This window comes from Natator depressus, chromosome 9, assembly GCF_965152275.1.
Source record: "Natator depressus isolate rNatDep1 chromosome 9, rNatDep2.hap1, whole genome shotgun sequence".
NCBI classification, from domain to species: Eukaryota; Metazoa; Chordata; order Testudines; family Cheloniidae; genus Natator; species Natator depressus.
In genome coordinates, this window is record NC_134242.1 from 44338531 (window position 1) to 44353927 (window position 15397).

Here is a 15397-nt window from a genome sequence, read left to right on the forward strand (position 1 = left end):
ACAAAGCTTTTCAGAAAAGTTTTCAGTTTTGGAAAAAAGTCTCTTTTTCATCAAAAAATACTGTAAATGAAAAACTTCAGCCAACTTTACTTATCTGGTTCTTGTTCCCTCTTGGCTGGACTTCTGGGCTCCTCTGGTGTCCCATGATATGCGAAAGCAAGAAGACACACTGAATGTGTTAATCTGTTCCATCACTTGCCTGACAGCTTGACTAAGACTGGGACTCTAGGATGTAGTGATTTAATGCTCAACTAGTTCCATGCTCAAAATGCATCCAAGTATCTATCATTCCTTGTTATCCTATGGGTGGATGTAGCCTCCCAATTCAGTGGGTGCACGTCTCCTCTTGCCTTGCTAAAGGGGAACCAACCACCTGCAGCAGTAGCCTATGCCCTGACAGAGCACCCCTAATCCCAGCCCAGTGGGGAGGGGAGGGCCCGGGGAAGGAGAGATTGAACCTGCCCTGCACTCACTCCACAGCTGTGCCTTCTGTCCTGTGAAGCTAGACTCAGCTCCTCACTCCAGGTGTTGCGCCTAGTGCACAGAGCCACAACTCAGCTCTCCCTCAAAGAGTTCCTTATCCCTACAACTGCAGTTCTCCACCCCCAATCCCATTTTCAGATAGCTGAAGGGAAAAAAAAAAGAGATAAGACACAATTTACCTTGAAGATCATCAGATATGTGCTATTTGACACTGTCCATTGACTTTGAGAGAGCTATGCCAATTTATATCAACTGAGGATCTAGCTCTATATATCTCGTTTATTCAAATGCTTCTTCACATTGAAACTAAAAATGAAATATTGCTGATGTACAGCATCTATTACCTAATGAGGGGCAGCAGTACCCATCAGCTGGTATTTTTGAATATGTGAGTATAAAGTAAACATGTTATAGATGGCAGCTCAGGTATTAGCATTTAAAATGATAAATTGTATAATTGTAAAAGTGAGAATTTAGGTCTGACAACAGAAGTTTCACACTGACAGCACTCACTGCCAGTGGATGGGACCTGGTATCCATAAAGTGCATCTTTCATTTTGGATAAGTATATCCGGATAATAATAAAGGGTCAATTTCAGGATGGAGAGAGGTCTTCCCCATCACTTGTAATCTTCTCACATTCAGAAGCATCTTAAGTCTTTTCTAAGCATGTCGATATTGCCTGAAATTCACAGAACCTTCCCCCCTCCACAGCCTTTGTTTGTGTTAACAGGATGAGAAAGTGCAAGGCTTCCTGTTATGTGTGTGTGACAGCTGTAGATAAGCGGAGAGCCCTGGACAGGAAATCCGCTTAACTTCGGCAGTGTAACTCATCTGAAGCTTAGGAACTCTTTTAGAGCGAAGCCCCAACGGAATGACACGGTGCTGGTTTAAACATGGGGGACATGGTGGAGAAAAGTTCTGAAGAACCTTTGGTCTCTTTGGACAATGAAGGCTCCAGGAAGATGGGGGAACTTGTGGAAGTCTCAAGTGGTGACAAGGTTAAGTTTGATGACACTGGGCTCTCTATGGTGCTTCAGAATGGCCTGGAGAACCTCAGGCTGGAAAACTCTCTTACAGACGTCATCCTGTGTGTGGACAGCATGGAATTCTCTTGCCACCGTGTGGTCCTTGCTGCAGCAAGCAATTATTTCAGGTAAGGCAGTTTTAAAAACAAAATAATTTTTCACTCAATACATTTAGGCTGGGAATTTCTAAGGAGCCTAACATTGGGTGCCCAGCTCCTACTGACTTTCAGTGGGTTTTGGACCCCTAACTCCTTTACCTCCTTTGATAGTTGGAGCCTTAAATTAGGGAAGCAACAGTGTCAAACATTGGATTTTTATGTATCAACATTTGTCACGTGTACTTGAGACAGACAGACGGAAGGAAAACAGTTGGCAGGTGAAGCGATGGAAGAATAAAATCAGCCATATATTCTGACCATTGTTGGTGGTTACCCCTCATTGAATGTGGCCATGTATCAGGCAAAGAGGAAGATTCACCGCGATCATGGGGTAGTTTTATTTTAGTGTGACTTCATTTCTGGAAGTTGTCTTTTCCCCCCAACCCACTATTACTATGCGGTAGAGCACACATTCTGTAAACCCGTTGAGAAGGAAAGAAGATGTGTGTCCTATATCCTGTCTTTCCCAGGATTACTGTAAAATCAATTGAGAGATGGAAACCCCCTGTGTGGAAGAATTTTTAAAAAATCAAAGACTCCACCTTTAATTCTTTTAAAACCACAGTGAACTGCCCACTTTACGCTACTCACTGAAAGAAACAAATTTGAGACCTGTGGAGAAACATAGTATTGGGTATCACACCTTTTCCATCATCATTTAGACCTTCACATTTGCATGACTGGGAATTTTTTTTTTAAACTGTTGAGATGGCCTCTTGACTGACTACAAATGGAAACTGGAGGGAAACAAATCTACGATCATTTGTGATATGAGTAGGAAGTGCCAGTTTCATGGAGGCTTAGTAAATTTTACTCACAGAGATCATAACAGAAGTGCTATTTTAGGGATCTGATACTAAAGCTAATACAAAATAATATTTACATGTGAAACTCATGCAGCTAAAAGCAGTGCCCCAGTGTTTCTCACAGTAGTGCCATATGGAAAAGGGAAAATAAACAAAGAATTAAAATATGAATTAAAATAATGTAACTGAAAAAATGGTTAACTGTTAAGAAGTATTATGTGTTATCGGGGGACAACAGATCCCTCCAGCCAGAGGGATCCCCAGTGCAACACGAGCGGCTGTCAGCATAGAACACAGCTGATTGCTGTCAACCAGTCACCTGCTGTTGGCCAAGGACTCTGGGAGGATGAAATGCCCCTTGGGTCTATGATGCCCCCTCACCCCTTTGGGGCATTTCACAAGATGACCCAATGAAAAGAGGGTGGATACTGACCGGGTGCTGTCATGTTAAGAGCTGCGACAAATACCCAAAGAAACTAAAAGCCCATGAGGCCTTTGTTGATGTATCTCACAAGGGTTCATTGGATGTTGAATGTCTGCAGGGAACAAATAGATCCCAGAATTATTCCTGTGCTGGGATTTCACTGATTTGTCATGCTGAATTGGGATCTTTAGGTCTGTACAAGGCCTAGCACATTTTGGATGCTAACATAATATAAATAATTAATACTACATTCACACTTTAAACAGGAGTTGAGCAGAGGCCAGGCAGAGGTATCAACCTTCAGTCCTTCCTCAGTTATTATTGAAGAGCATACATAACATAATGCTTCTGATGGAGTCCTGTATCCTGAAACATGCCTTAATTCTCCACTACTGCTGCGCAAAGTTAATGATGCAAAGAGGGCACCAAATCAGAAGAGTGGCATTTTACACCTGATTTGCACGTGGTAGTGAAGAAAGTGGTCCACAGAGGTTAAGGTCAACATTTTCAGAAGCACTCAGTAGTTGGGGGAGCCCAAAATTTGTTAAGGTTTTTGAACATGGATGCTTAATCTTACACTTGCAAATCCAAATTTAGGCACCTAAGTGGCTTGATATTCAAAATTGCTGGGCAGACTGCAGTTTCCATTTCCTGGATATCTAAATTTGGACTTGGAAGCTTTACTTTAGACACCATTTTTGACAATCTGAGTCCGAAGCAGTGGCGTGCTGTCCATGTCTGTCAGGTATGCCCTGCATTCCCAGTCAGGAGTGCATTTTCTAGCTGGTGGCCTGCAGGATGTTTCTGTCTGGCCCCCATGGAGGACACCATTTTGTAGAACCGTATTCGCGTGAGGTCATACCGCATGGAGGATGCCATTTTGGACAGCCTCAGGCATGCAAGTGAGTTGCTGCATGCCTTCCTGTAACTGTCACAGCATGTCACTAGTCCTAAGGCTCCATTTACTTCTGAGAGGGGCTCAGCACCTCTGGAAGTCAGGCCTCTGATGGCTCACTGGGTTGGGCACCAGAAAAGAGAGGCATCCCTCCTTAGTGGCCACTTCTGAAAATTTGTCGTTAAGTGACTTGGCCAAGGACACAGAAAATCAGGACCATGGTGGGGGTTAGAATCCAGGCGTTCTGATTTTAAATCATGTGCTCAATCAATGAAAGTGCCGCTTCTCCTGCATATGTACATCTGCGGTATCTATACATGCACACAGATATACAAATACCTACAATCACCCCCCGCCCCCCGCACGTAATGATGAGGCAAATCCTGAGGTATAAGTTAGCCCTTCAATCCCGCAGAGGGGAGTTCTGCACCAGCCTGACCCATGCTGAAGAGCCTGAAGACGATGGCATGGAAGGGGGTGAGGAGCAGGAGCTTCGCAGCTGGAACCTCCAAAGCAGACAGGAATCTCAAACTATCTATGGATCCGGAACTTCCTCTCTTCACCCCTACCCAGGCCCAGTGGAAGTTACTGCCCTGGGGCTACAATGGACCCTGCAAGTGAGGGGGAGGCAGAGTTGCCTGGGAATATATCTCCCTTCCTGTCAGTCAAGCAGGGAGAGACTGGCCACAGTAGGGGTGCTGTAGGAAAGGCCAGCACTCCTTTATGTTACATCCCTTCCTCCCCGCCCCCTCCCCCTCCGGCCATGACTTTCAGGGAGGAGTGATGTGGTGTTGCCCAGTGCCTTTCAGCTCAGGGTCTCAGCACACATCACACACAGTGAACAAGTCTCCTGCCCACCTCCCTCATGAGGCAGATGGGGGAAGTATTATCACCTCCATTTTAAAGATTAGAAAGGTGCAGCAACTTGTCCAAGATCAGTGAGTCAGTGTCACAGCTGGGGCAAGAATCCAAAAGCAAGATCCTGAACTCACCTATGGGAGTGGAAAGCCACTGTAACTCCACTGAGTTACTCCAGTTTCATTATGATGATGTACGTGAGATCAGAGCTGTGTCTCCCCTGACTATCAGGGCCATGCACTTACCACAAGACCGCAGTCACAGATCTATGAGATAAAGGAGTGAGAGCACAGAACAGCTGCATCCAAGGACAACAGCCAGTTTCTCACTCACATGAGAAGCATTTCCACCGCCCACACTTGCAGTATGTGCCCCTTAATTCTTTACCTTTTTGTACAGAACTCCTCTCTCTGTAGTGTGTGCTGGGTGCTTTTGTTCTCAAATGCCTGCCTGCCTGCCTGCTTGGAACACTCCAGATTTAGTCTCATCAGAGTGCAGCACCCTGCTATAGAATGACAGAGTGAAAAATATAGATGTAATGAGAGCCTAATTCCCGCTCCTGTTGACATTAATGGCTGTTTTGCCATTGACTTCAATGGGAGAAAGATTGAACCATAGTAGAAATCAGTGAACAGAAAAATGCTAAATAGCTGTGATGTTGGTGCAGTGAAAATGAGAACGTGGCCATTCCTTACAATATCATATCTGCCCAAGCCTTCTGCTCAAAGGCTGTGTCTTCCCTGCCATACACAGCAGAATAACTAACGTGGGTTGGCTACCTTGCTGTAAAATCCCAGTGGAGACAAGGTGCTAGTCGCTTTTACTGCAGTGTATCTAGGAGAGGTCAACAGCATAGGCCCTGCCTGTGGCTCACCTCACCTAGGTACTTTGAGGTAAAAACTACAGCGCCTTGTCTCCACTAGGGTTTTACAGAGCAATAGATAATCTATGTTCGTTATGCCCCTGGAAACACACACCTTTTCTGGCTTGAAGACTTTGGCCCGCAAGATAAATATTCACTTCTCATGACACACTGTCCTCCTAACATTGCACTGTATGTAGCCCTCACTAATCTAGAAAGATTTGGCATTCAGGGTTAACAGCAGATAGAATTACATTTGAGACTCACACATGTTTTCCTCTGGCTCTAGGCAAAAGCAGGCTTTGGTACTTCTAATCTTACTGCATCTTCATATCTTCTACTTATTGCATCTTCTTTGGAATCTGGCACATGGCCTCTAAGTGATATCTGAACTCAGTGATCAAGATCAGGATAATCAGCAGGTATTTAAGGTCCATAAACCAGAATTACACGGGAGTGAGAAACCATTCACTGGTAGTAAATTCACCCTACAGAAGAAAATTGCTGGAGGAGAGGCTCAAAAATAAAAGATGGATTAAAAAATTAAAGGAAGATAAATGTATCATCAAACAGCAATGAGGAAGCAAAGCGCATCTAGATGGCTCTTAGGTAATTCTGTGGCTTATATCCCTCACAAAATACTCTAAGGATTGAGATTGTACAAGTGTCTTTCCCTTCAAACACAACATCAGTGACCTAAGGAAATTACCATTTAAGGCAATATTAACAGCCAAGCCAGCCACAATTCAGATTCATTACCATCCACATACCCTTATACCCAAACACACAGACTTCTCAACTCCACAACAAACTCCATGATTGTTACTCCCTGAGGGGTAACAGTATATGTGTTTGGAACTATATGATGGGAAGTTAGAGTGAGGCAGAGTTATCAATGAGACTGGGGTTTAGTGCTGGAGAGTGAGGCTGATTACAGCAGCTATCAATGGGGCTCCCACCTGACACCTGCTGCCCACTGAGTCCACACCTCTAGTGCAGAGGCCAGTTCACTGGCCCAATGACAAACCTGCCTCCTTAGTTCCATGGGCCCACCTCCATTCCCCAGCCCTTTAACTCGATGCCTGTCCCTCTCCCAGGGATGGAAGATGACGAAGTTCCTTGTGTCCTCTCCTCCTTCTGGACCAGGCACAATTTAGCCCTTGATGTTTGTGAAGTGTTTTGGTGAGCGTAGATAAAGAATTATCATCATTACCATTATGATTTAACAGATCTATTCTGTCCATTTCATTTCATCTTCTGATGCACTGGCAGGCCATTATTTTAAGAAGTTTACTCCTGAATCAAGTGTCTATTTAAAAAAGCTTCAGTCTATTTCTGCAGACTGCATGTTTCATTTTACTGAATAGACAGTGTGACCCTTTAGCAGCTCTATGCTTTTATCATCAGATATTCTCTGAACTGGGCTCCATTGTATAATAACCAGGCAAATATATATTTTAAAATCTAGCACTACAATGGTATGAAAATAATTGACAAAGAATTTTCTTTGTAGTTTTGCTACAATATTAATTGTGTACATACAAAGCAATCAGAAGGATCCTGCATTGATAGAACATATTGATACTGGTAGGTTCAAACCTGGTAGCTATATTTTTTTCAGAATGCGTGATCCTTCTTGGGTAACCAATGAACAGCTCTTGTTTCAGGGCCATGTTCTGCAATGATTTAAAAGAGAAGTATGAAGAAAAAATCATCATTCAAGGAGTTGATGCAACAACCATGCAGATGCTGTTGGACTACACTTACACAAGCCAGGTGCTGATCACAAAGCAAAACGTACAGAAAATCTTAGAAGCTGCCAGCCTTTTTCAGGTTAGTGAAAAAGCACCTTCAGCACATGGACTAATGGAAACACATTGTTTCAGTCATTGCTTCCAGGACGCTACAATTCAGCACACATGATCAAAGCGCTACACACTTCTTTGATTTGTCACACCCGTTAGAGATCTTCGGCTTTCATATTATTTATTTGTATTACGGTCGCATCTAGGAGCCCCAGCTATGGACCAGGACCATTGTGCTGGGTGCTGTACGAATACAGAACGAAAAGACAGACTCTGCCCCAAAGAGCTTCAAACATGTGCTGCCTGAAAGCTCATGGTATTATACCCTTAGTGCAGAGGTGGGCAAACTACAGCCCGTGGGCCCTGAGCTCCTGGCCCAGGAGGCTAACCTGCGGCCCCTCCCCCACTGTCCCCGCAGCCTCAGTGTGCTGGCGCCGGCACAACGCTCTGGGCGGCCTGGCCCGGTGCTCTGGGTGGTGGGGTTGTAGTGTCGCCAGCCACCGGTGCTCCAGGCAGCGCGGTAAGGGGGTCGGGGGGATAGAGGGCAGGGGAGTTCGAGGTGGTGGTCAGGGGGCAGGGGTGTGGCTAGGGGTCGGAGTGGTCAGAGGGCAGGGAACAGGGGGGTTGGATGGGGCAGGGGTCCCGGGGGGCAGTCAGGAAGGAGAGGGGGGGTTGGATGGGGCGGCAGGGGGCAATCAGGGGCAGGGAGAAGGTGTGGTTGGATGGGGCAAGGGTCCCGGGGGGCAAGTCAGGAATAAGAGGGGGTTGGATGGGGCGGCCGGGGGCAGGCAGGGGTGGGGGGTCCAGGAGTGGTCAGGGGAAAGGGAGCAGGGGGTGGTGGATGGGGTAGGAGACCCTGGGGGGCCGTCAGGGGACAGGTGGGGTTGGATGGGGCAGGAGTCCCAGGGGAGCCGTCAGGGGGTGAGAAGCGGCGGGTGGGGGGGGAGGAGAGTGTCAGATAGGAGGCGGGGGTCGGGCCACGCCTGGCTGTATGGGGAGACACAGCCTCCCCTAACCGGCTCTCCATACAATTTTGGAAACCCGATGTGTGGTCAGGCCAAAAAGTTTGCCCTGCCTTAGTGGGACTACATTCTAATCATGATGCAGATGGATCTATAAATGGGCTGCATTATTCAGCAGGTCAGTCTAGATGATCAAAATGGTCCCTTCTGTCCTTAAAATCTATGAATCTCACAAATGTGTCCTGAGATTAACCAATTACCTTTAGAATAATAGGAGCTGGTATTTACTCTGGAGAGGTGTGCTTGTTAGGAAAGTACCTCCACACAGCAAAAGGTAATTTAATTTTAGTAAAAGGCAATTTTTACTTCTCATCCCTCTCTCTCTTCCCTGCAACCCCATGGCCTGAGAGGAATGGCCCATAGATGTTTTCAGCATTCCAGTATTGCAAACCCCAAGCATTACAAACTCAGAACATTTTAAAAAAAATTCTAGGCTATTTTTATTCTTCTTCTGTTTTTTTGATCTGCCAGGGTCAGTTTTCAGGCTTTACTCTGAAACCTTGAGGACACTTTTTTTTAAATGAAAGTTTAAGGGGCTTTAAGTAAAACACCAAATATCCTGAGACTTGTGGTAAAATCCTGAGAATTGACAATGCTGTAATACCCTCGGTTCCAAACTAGAATGTTTAACGGACAGTATCAGTCCTGGCACTGGCCTTTAGAAGAAATTCTGCTACATCCTGCAAACCTGCTGCAGCACTATTGTACACTGATGGGTGCTGGACTGGAGAATACTCCAGTTCTGTATAAGAGTTAACACAATGTGTTGCTTTTGTCTCTCTTTTGGTATTGTCCCAGCCCCCCAACAGCCTCTTCGCCCTCCAAGTCTGTCCCAGGCCCTACCCCTTATCTTACCGCAATGTACAGGACTATGAGCAGCTAGTAGTTTTATCTGCGTGTTGTTGTCAGAGCCTCGGCTGCCCCTCTGTGCTGTGATAGAAAGCTCCTCCTCACCCAATCTCACTGAGCATTGATCTTAGGGCCCCTGCCAGCCTCTCCCTGCCCCTCACTGTACCCAGCAGGCATCACACCTCTCTGTTAGAAGGGCTGGGAGCAGGTGTCCTTTCTGCTCCCAACAGAACAGCTAAGAGGTGGTCAGGGAGCTGTCAGAGAAGCTGCTGCTGTGCAGAAGCAAAGAAAACAACCTTATCCCCAAGGGCAGAGGTGGCTGAGGGTGGTCCTCCTGATTACCCTAGGTACCCACTTAGCCTTGGGGAACTACAGTGTCCCCAAGAAGGTGGAAATTGATGTTTTGTGGGATTTTTCTTTTAAATTAAGGCTTAAGTGAAGGTGCAAAATCCAGATGGCGGGGTTTGGAGCAATGGGGAGGAGTCAATCCTGGTTCAAATAATTTTGACCTGTTGAAGATTTATAGTTTTCTCCATTCCTTGTGTGTGATTTGCTTTCCCTATATGCACCACACACTTCTGCAACCTTCTGTCAATAGATGCAACCACACAGTATAATTAACAGTGCTCTCCACCCACGCATGAGCCTTTTAGGCCCAAAATATAGACCATCCTACTGACATCGCTTTTGTGCACTTGTGTGCATATGTACGTTACACTTAATAGGCTATGTATAAATAGACTGAGCATAGTTCAGTGGTTAGCCCACAGGCTGGGGAGTCAGGAGTTCTAGGTTCTTTCCCAGCAGTATGAGTGACTTGATGAGTAATCTTGGGCAAGTCACTCATCCTCTTTGTACCTCGGTTTCTCCCATCTGTAAAATGGGGATAATACTTACCTGCCCTTTGGGAGGTAGAAAGCAGGGGAGGCTGTGAGGGTTAATCAGTATTTGCAAAGTGCTTTGAGATCTTTGGAGGAAAGCACTACTGTAAGTGGAAAGTATTAGTATTAATAGACAGTGATAGCCCAATAGAGAAATTCAATAGCCCTGGGACAGACAAGGTAACACTGAAGCTATAGACCTCTAGAGTGGCGTCATGGCACACTGCTGACATTTTTAGAACAAAAGCTGTAGCAACAACCACAGTATTTTGATTTTTAATGTAGCCCTGTTCATTAGTCAGTTGCGTTTCTCCAATCTCTTGACCACATGTAAATGCAAAACAGGAACCAGATATCTGTGACCAATGCCTGTAATTTTTCAACTTTAGTAAACAGTCTACATATGTCAACAGGATACAGGTCTGCCCAGAAAATTCTGCCCTGATTACTTAAACAAATCTAAATACGATGCCATTTAAAGGTGGGTTTACTGTGTTTCACTTCTCTTTCTCCTTCAATTGCAGTTATACAACGCTCCCTACAATGGAGAACAATAAAGTTAAAATGGCCAATCTATTGCCATTAAATAGAAAAAAAATGAGGACACTACTTTGAATTATTCATAGTATCTTCTTTTATTTATCTTTTCTGCACTCATTCTTTATCAGAACGATGTTAAATACCAGGGTGCTACTTCCCTTTTAAATCAGCGAGGCAAGAAAAAGCAAAGCATGAAGGTTATTTGCAATCACTTGTGCTCAGAAAGGGTTGTCCATTTGTTGAGCTAATCACCTGGAGACTAATCTTGCTCACATCATAGTCAGTGGATATGGAGATTAACAGGATTGGGGCCCTAATGTAATGGTAATTAGCAAAAGTCAAAAGGCATCCGTCATAGCAGTTCTGATGCTTTATTTACTGAATCATCCTTTTGATTTAAAGGGACATTTAAAATGTCAACTAGAAAATCGTATTTCTGTCTGATGTTTTTTAAATCTGTTGCAATGACAACACTTAGAGGTTAGTGTTTTCCTCAGGGCGTCTACTCTGTGCCTTTGACAGCCCATTTTGTAAGTCAAGGTCACTGTTTTGCTGATGTTTAGCCTCGCTTCCTGTCTCATCCACCAGCAAGATGATATCATGCTCACTCGGGGCTGAGAAGGGAGTTCACAAGCTTGCTCTTCCACTGGCCTAGCAAGACCTCCCCCCACTAGGACTATTGGACAAAAGTTTCCCTGCAAGGGCAGCAATGGTGGGAGTACTAATGTAGGCAGGGTGTTGGTGGCCACCTGCATTTCCACCCCCATGTCATCTAGACCTGCTCTGAGCCAAGGGGCTAGAAATGCCTGCAGCCCTGGGAGGCTCGACTACACTAACTCTCCAACAGGCAGAGAGGAACTGGTGGCAGCAATGGTGGGGAATCTCTCACAAAAGTCTAGTGTAAACACAGCCCAAGTGGAGGTTTCTGCCAGTAACAAAGCGGCAGAGCTGCTACTATTTCTGAGCTTAGGATCAGGAAGGTGACTCCTTTTCTTGGGACCGCTGCATGGAGCAACGGGAGCCAGGGAAGGTGGTGACTGGGAGAACCCCTTCTTTACTTCCCAGACCTCTGCTTGTGGCTGGAGAGCAATGGAGACAGGGTGGAGCAGGGAGCCTTCTTTATTCCTGGATGGGGCCAGGAAGCAATTAAAATTTGGGGGTGAGGGGGAGCTGAGGAGACCAGCTCTTCTTCCTCCAGCCTCCTGCAAAGGGAGCAACCGGAGTCTGGGGCTGGGGCAGCGCAAGACAAATGTTTCCACTCTCTAAGACTGTGAAGATCCTAGGAGGAACTCAGAGCTGGTCTACACTGAAAACGTACACTGAAAAATCCACACCCCTGAGAGACGCAGCCTAACCCCCGGTGTAGACAGCGCTCAGTTGATGGAACTGCTGCGCTGGGCATCACAACATGGGGAGTAGATGGCCAGCCCTCTGTGGAGAAAGAGGTGGTTAGGGACTATTTAGAAAAGCTGGACGTGCACAAGTCCATGGGGCCGGACGAGTTGCATCCGAGAGTGCTAAAGGAATTGGTGGATGTGATTGCAGAGCCATTGGCCATTATCTTTGAAAACTCGTGGCGAACGGGGGAAGTCCCAGACGACTGGAAAAAGGCTAATGTAGTGCCCATCTTTAAAAAAGGGAAGAAGGAGGATCCTGGGAACTACAGGCCAGTCAGCCTCACCTCAGTCCCCGGAAAAATCATGGAGCAGGTCCTCAAACAATCAATCCTGAAGCACTTACATGAGAGGAAAGTGATTAGGAACAGTCAGCATGGATTCACCAAGGGAAGGTCATGCCTGACTAATCTAATCGCCTTCTATGATGAGATTACTGGTTCTGTGGATGAAGGGAAAGCAGTGGATGTATTGTTTCTTGACTTTAGCAAAGTTTTTGACACGGTCTCCCACAGTATTCTTGTCAGCAAGTTAAAGAAGTATGGGCTGGATGAATGCACTATAAGGTGGGTAGAAAGTTGGCTAGATTGTCGGGCTCAACGGGTAGTGATCAATGGCTCCATGTCTAGTTGGCAGCCGGTGTCAAGTGGAGTGCCCCAAGGATCGGTCCTGGGGCCGGTTTTGTTCAATATCTTCATAAATGATCTGGAGGATGGTGTGGATTGCACTCTCAGCAAATTTGCGGATGATACTAAACTAGGAGGAGTGGTAGATACGCTGGAGGGTAGGGATAGGATACAGAGGGACCTAGACAAATTGGAGGATTGGGCCAAAAGAAATCTGATGAGGTTCAATAAGGATAAGTGCAGGGTCCTGCAATTAGGACGGAAGAACCCAATGCACAGCTACAGACTAGGGACCGAATGGCTAGGCAGCAGTTCTGCGGAAAAGGACCTAGGGGTGACAGTGGACGAGAAGCTGGATATGAGTCAGCAGTGTGCCCTTGTTGCCAAGAAGGCCAATGGCATTTTGGGATGTATAAGTAGGGGCATAGCGAGCAGATCGAGGGACGTGATCGTTCCCCTCTATTTGACATTGGTGAGGCCTCATCTGGAGTACTGTGTCCAGTTTTGGGCCCCACACTACAAGAAGGATGTGGATAAATTGGAGAGAGTCCAGCGAAGGGCAACAAAAATGATTAGGGGTCTGGAACACATGACTTATGAGGAGAGGCTGAGGGAACTGGGATTGTTTAGTCTGCAGAAGAGAAGAATGAGGGGGGATTTGATAGCTGCTTTCAACTACCTGAGAGGTGGTTCCAAAGAGGATGGTTCTAGACTATTCTCAGTGGTAGAAGATGACAGGACAAGGAGTAATGGTCTCAAGTTGCAGTGGGGGAGGTTTAGGTTGGATATTAGGAAAAACTTTTTCACTAGGAGGGTGGTGAAACACTGGAATGCGTTACCTAGGGAGGTGGTAGAATCTCCTTCCTTAGAAGTTTTTAAGGTCAGGCTTGACAAAGCCCTGGCTGGGATGATTTAATTGGGGATTGGTCCTGCTTTGAGAAGGGGGTTGGACTAGATGACCTCCTGAGGTCCCTTCCAACCCTGATATTCTATGATTCTATGATTCTAAGAATTCTTCTGTCGACCTAGTTGCCACCTCTCAGGGAGGTGGATTCACTACAGCAGTGGGAGAACCCCTCCCGTCACGGTGGTGTCTACAGTGAAGAACTTTTAGGTGTAGACATGCCTTCAGTGATGGTGGTGCTGCTGTTGATCAGGCAGGCACAAGTTGTGCTGGGGAAGGTGGGGGCCTGAGGAACATCTGCGAGGGTTGCTCTTTGGCCCCATCTATTTTTGCTTCCCTGAAAAGACCCTTCAGGACATCAGCAGGGGAGCAGAGAAACCCCTGACACATTTTTTTAAATTAAAAAAAAAATCAGGGCATATTATTTAATGGGCGCTCTCTTAGAACCTGGGATTTACCCTTCAATTTGACAGTGTCCCTTTAAATTACAGTGATTCTTGCATGGTTAAAACAGAGCTGAAGCCCGGTAGGAGAGGAAGCCCATATGAAACTACTGCTGTAAAACAAACAGCAGTTTCAGAATAATGGGTCAGATGGTGGTAAATAAGAAAGTGTTATTTACTCCTTCATAATAGAGGAACTCGGGGTCACCAAATGAAATGAATAGGCAGCAGGTTAAAAACAAATAAAAGGAAGTATTTCTTCACACAATGCACAGTCAACCTGTGGAACTCTTTGCCAGAGGATGTTGTGACGGCCAAGACTATAACAGGGTTCAAAAAAGAACGAGATACATTCATAGATAGGTCCATCAATGGCTATTAGCCAGGATGGGCAGGGATGGTGTCCCTAGCCTCTGTTTGCCAGAAGCTGGGAATGGGTGACAGGGGATGGATCACTTGATGATAACCTGTCTGTCATTCCTCTGGGACACCTGGCATTTGCCACTGTCAGAGGACAGGATACTGGGCTAGATGGACCTTTAGTCGGACCCAATATGGCCGTTCTTTATGTTTTTATGTACTCCATGGGTGTAACTGAGATCAGAATCAGTCCCAGTGCAGACATTTTTTTAATGTCTCATGAAACACTGTCAAATAAAGTTCAAAGACTGTATGGCTTCCTCCACCCAGATCCTGGCTGTAGTTCGAAGGGACGTTTAATTTGATGGCCTCATCACCAAACCACCACAAAAGTGACAGAACTGGATCAGCACAGGATGTGTTACTCTCACAGGTCCATCTGCACCTCCCCGATTCAGAAGCCCCATTTATATCCTTCTCTTATGCCACTACCAATGCCTGGAGTTCTCTCCCTCTCCTTGTGAGCCAGTTGGTCACCTTCTGTCCATTCAAATCTCCCTTCAAACTCACTTCCTTTGGTAAGGCCTTACATACGTGATGGGCCTGGATTTTCAGAGGTGGTGAGCACCAGCAGTTCCCACCAGCTTTAACTGGCGTTGTCTGCACTCAGCACTTCAGAACACTAGTCCCTAAACACCAATTTTTGTATCTCATAGGTCCAAGCTGTATTGTCTGCGCCTGATTTAAATCATTAGCTGCTTACCAAGCATACTCACCAAGTAAATAAACAATGATAAGGGCAGGAAGGATGGTCTAATGGATAGGGCCCTGGACTGGCACTCATGAGACTCAGGTTTAATTCCTGGGTGAGCCACAGACTCCCTGTGTGACTTTGGGCAAGTCACTTAATCTACTCTGTGCCTCAGTTCCCCATCCACAATATAAATTGGGGTATACAATATAAATGTAGGGATAAATACTTCCCTACATCACAAAAGTGTTGTGGGAATAAACTCCACTCGTGATTATTATGTGCTCAAATTCTGTGGTGCTGAGGGC

General features: G+C 45.9%; 1 protein-coding gene across 2 annotated transcripts in view; it reads left to right on the forward strand.

Moving 5' to 3' along the window:
* The first annotated feature begins 1344 nt into the window (after nucleotides 1-1344).
* KLHL6 (kelch like family member 6) overlaps nucleotides 1345-15397 on the forward strand; it is a 33121-nt gene continuing 19068 nt past the window's right edge. The window contains exons 1-2 of one of the 2 annotated variants that reach the window (XM_074963000.1): nucleotides 1345-1639; nucleotides 7170-7347. In XM_074963000.1, the coding sequence (XP_074819101.1) occupies nucleotides 1380-1639; nucleotides 7170-7347 (438 nt within the window). In that variant the 5' untranslated portion in view covers nucleotides 1345-1379. The remainder of the gene's footprint in view (nucleotides 1640-7169; nucleotides 7348-15397) is intronic. The other variant, XM_074963001.1, reaches the window with a different exon arrangement.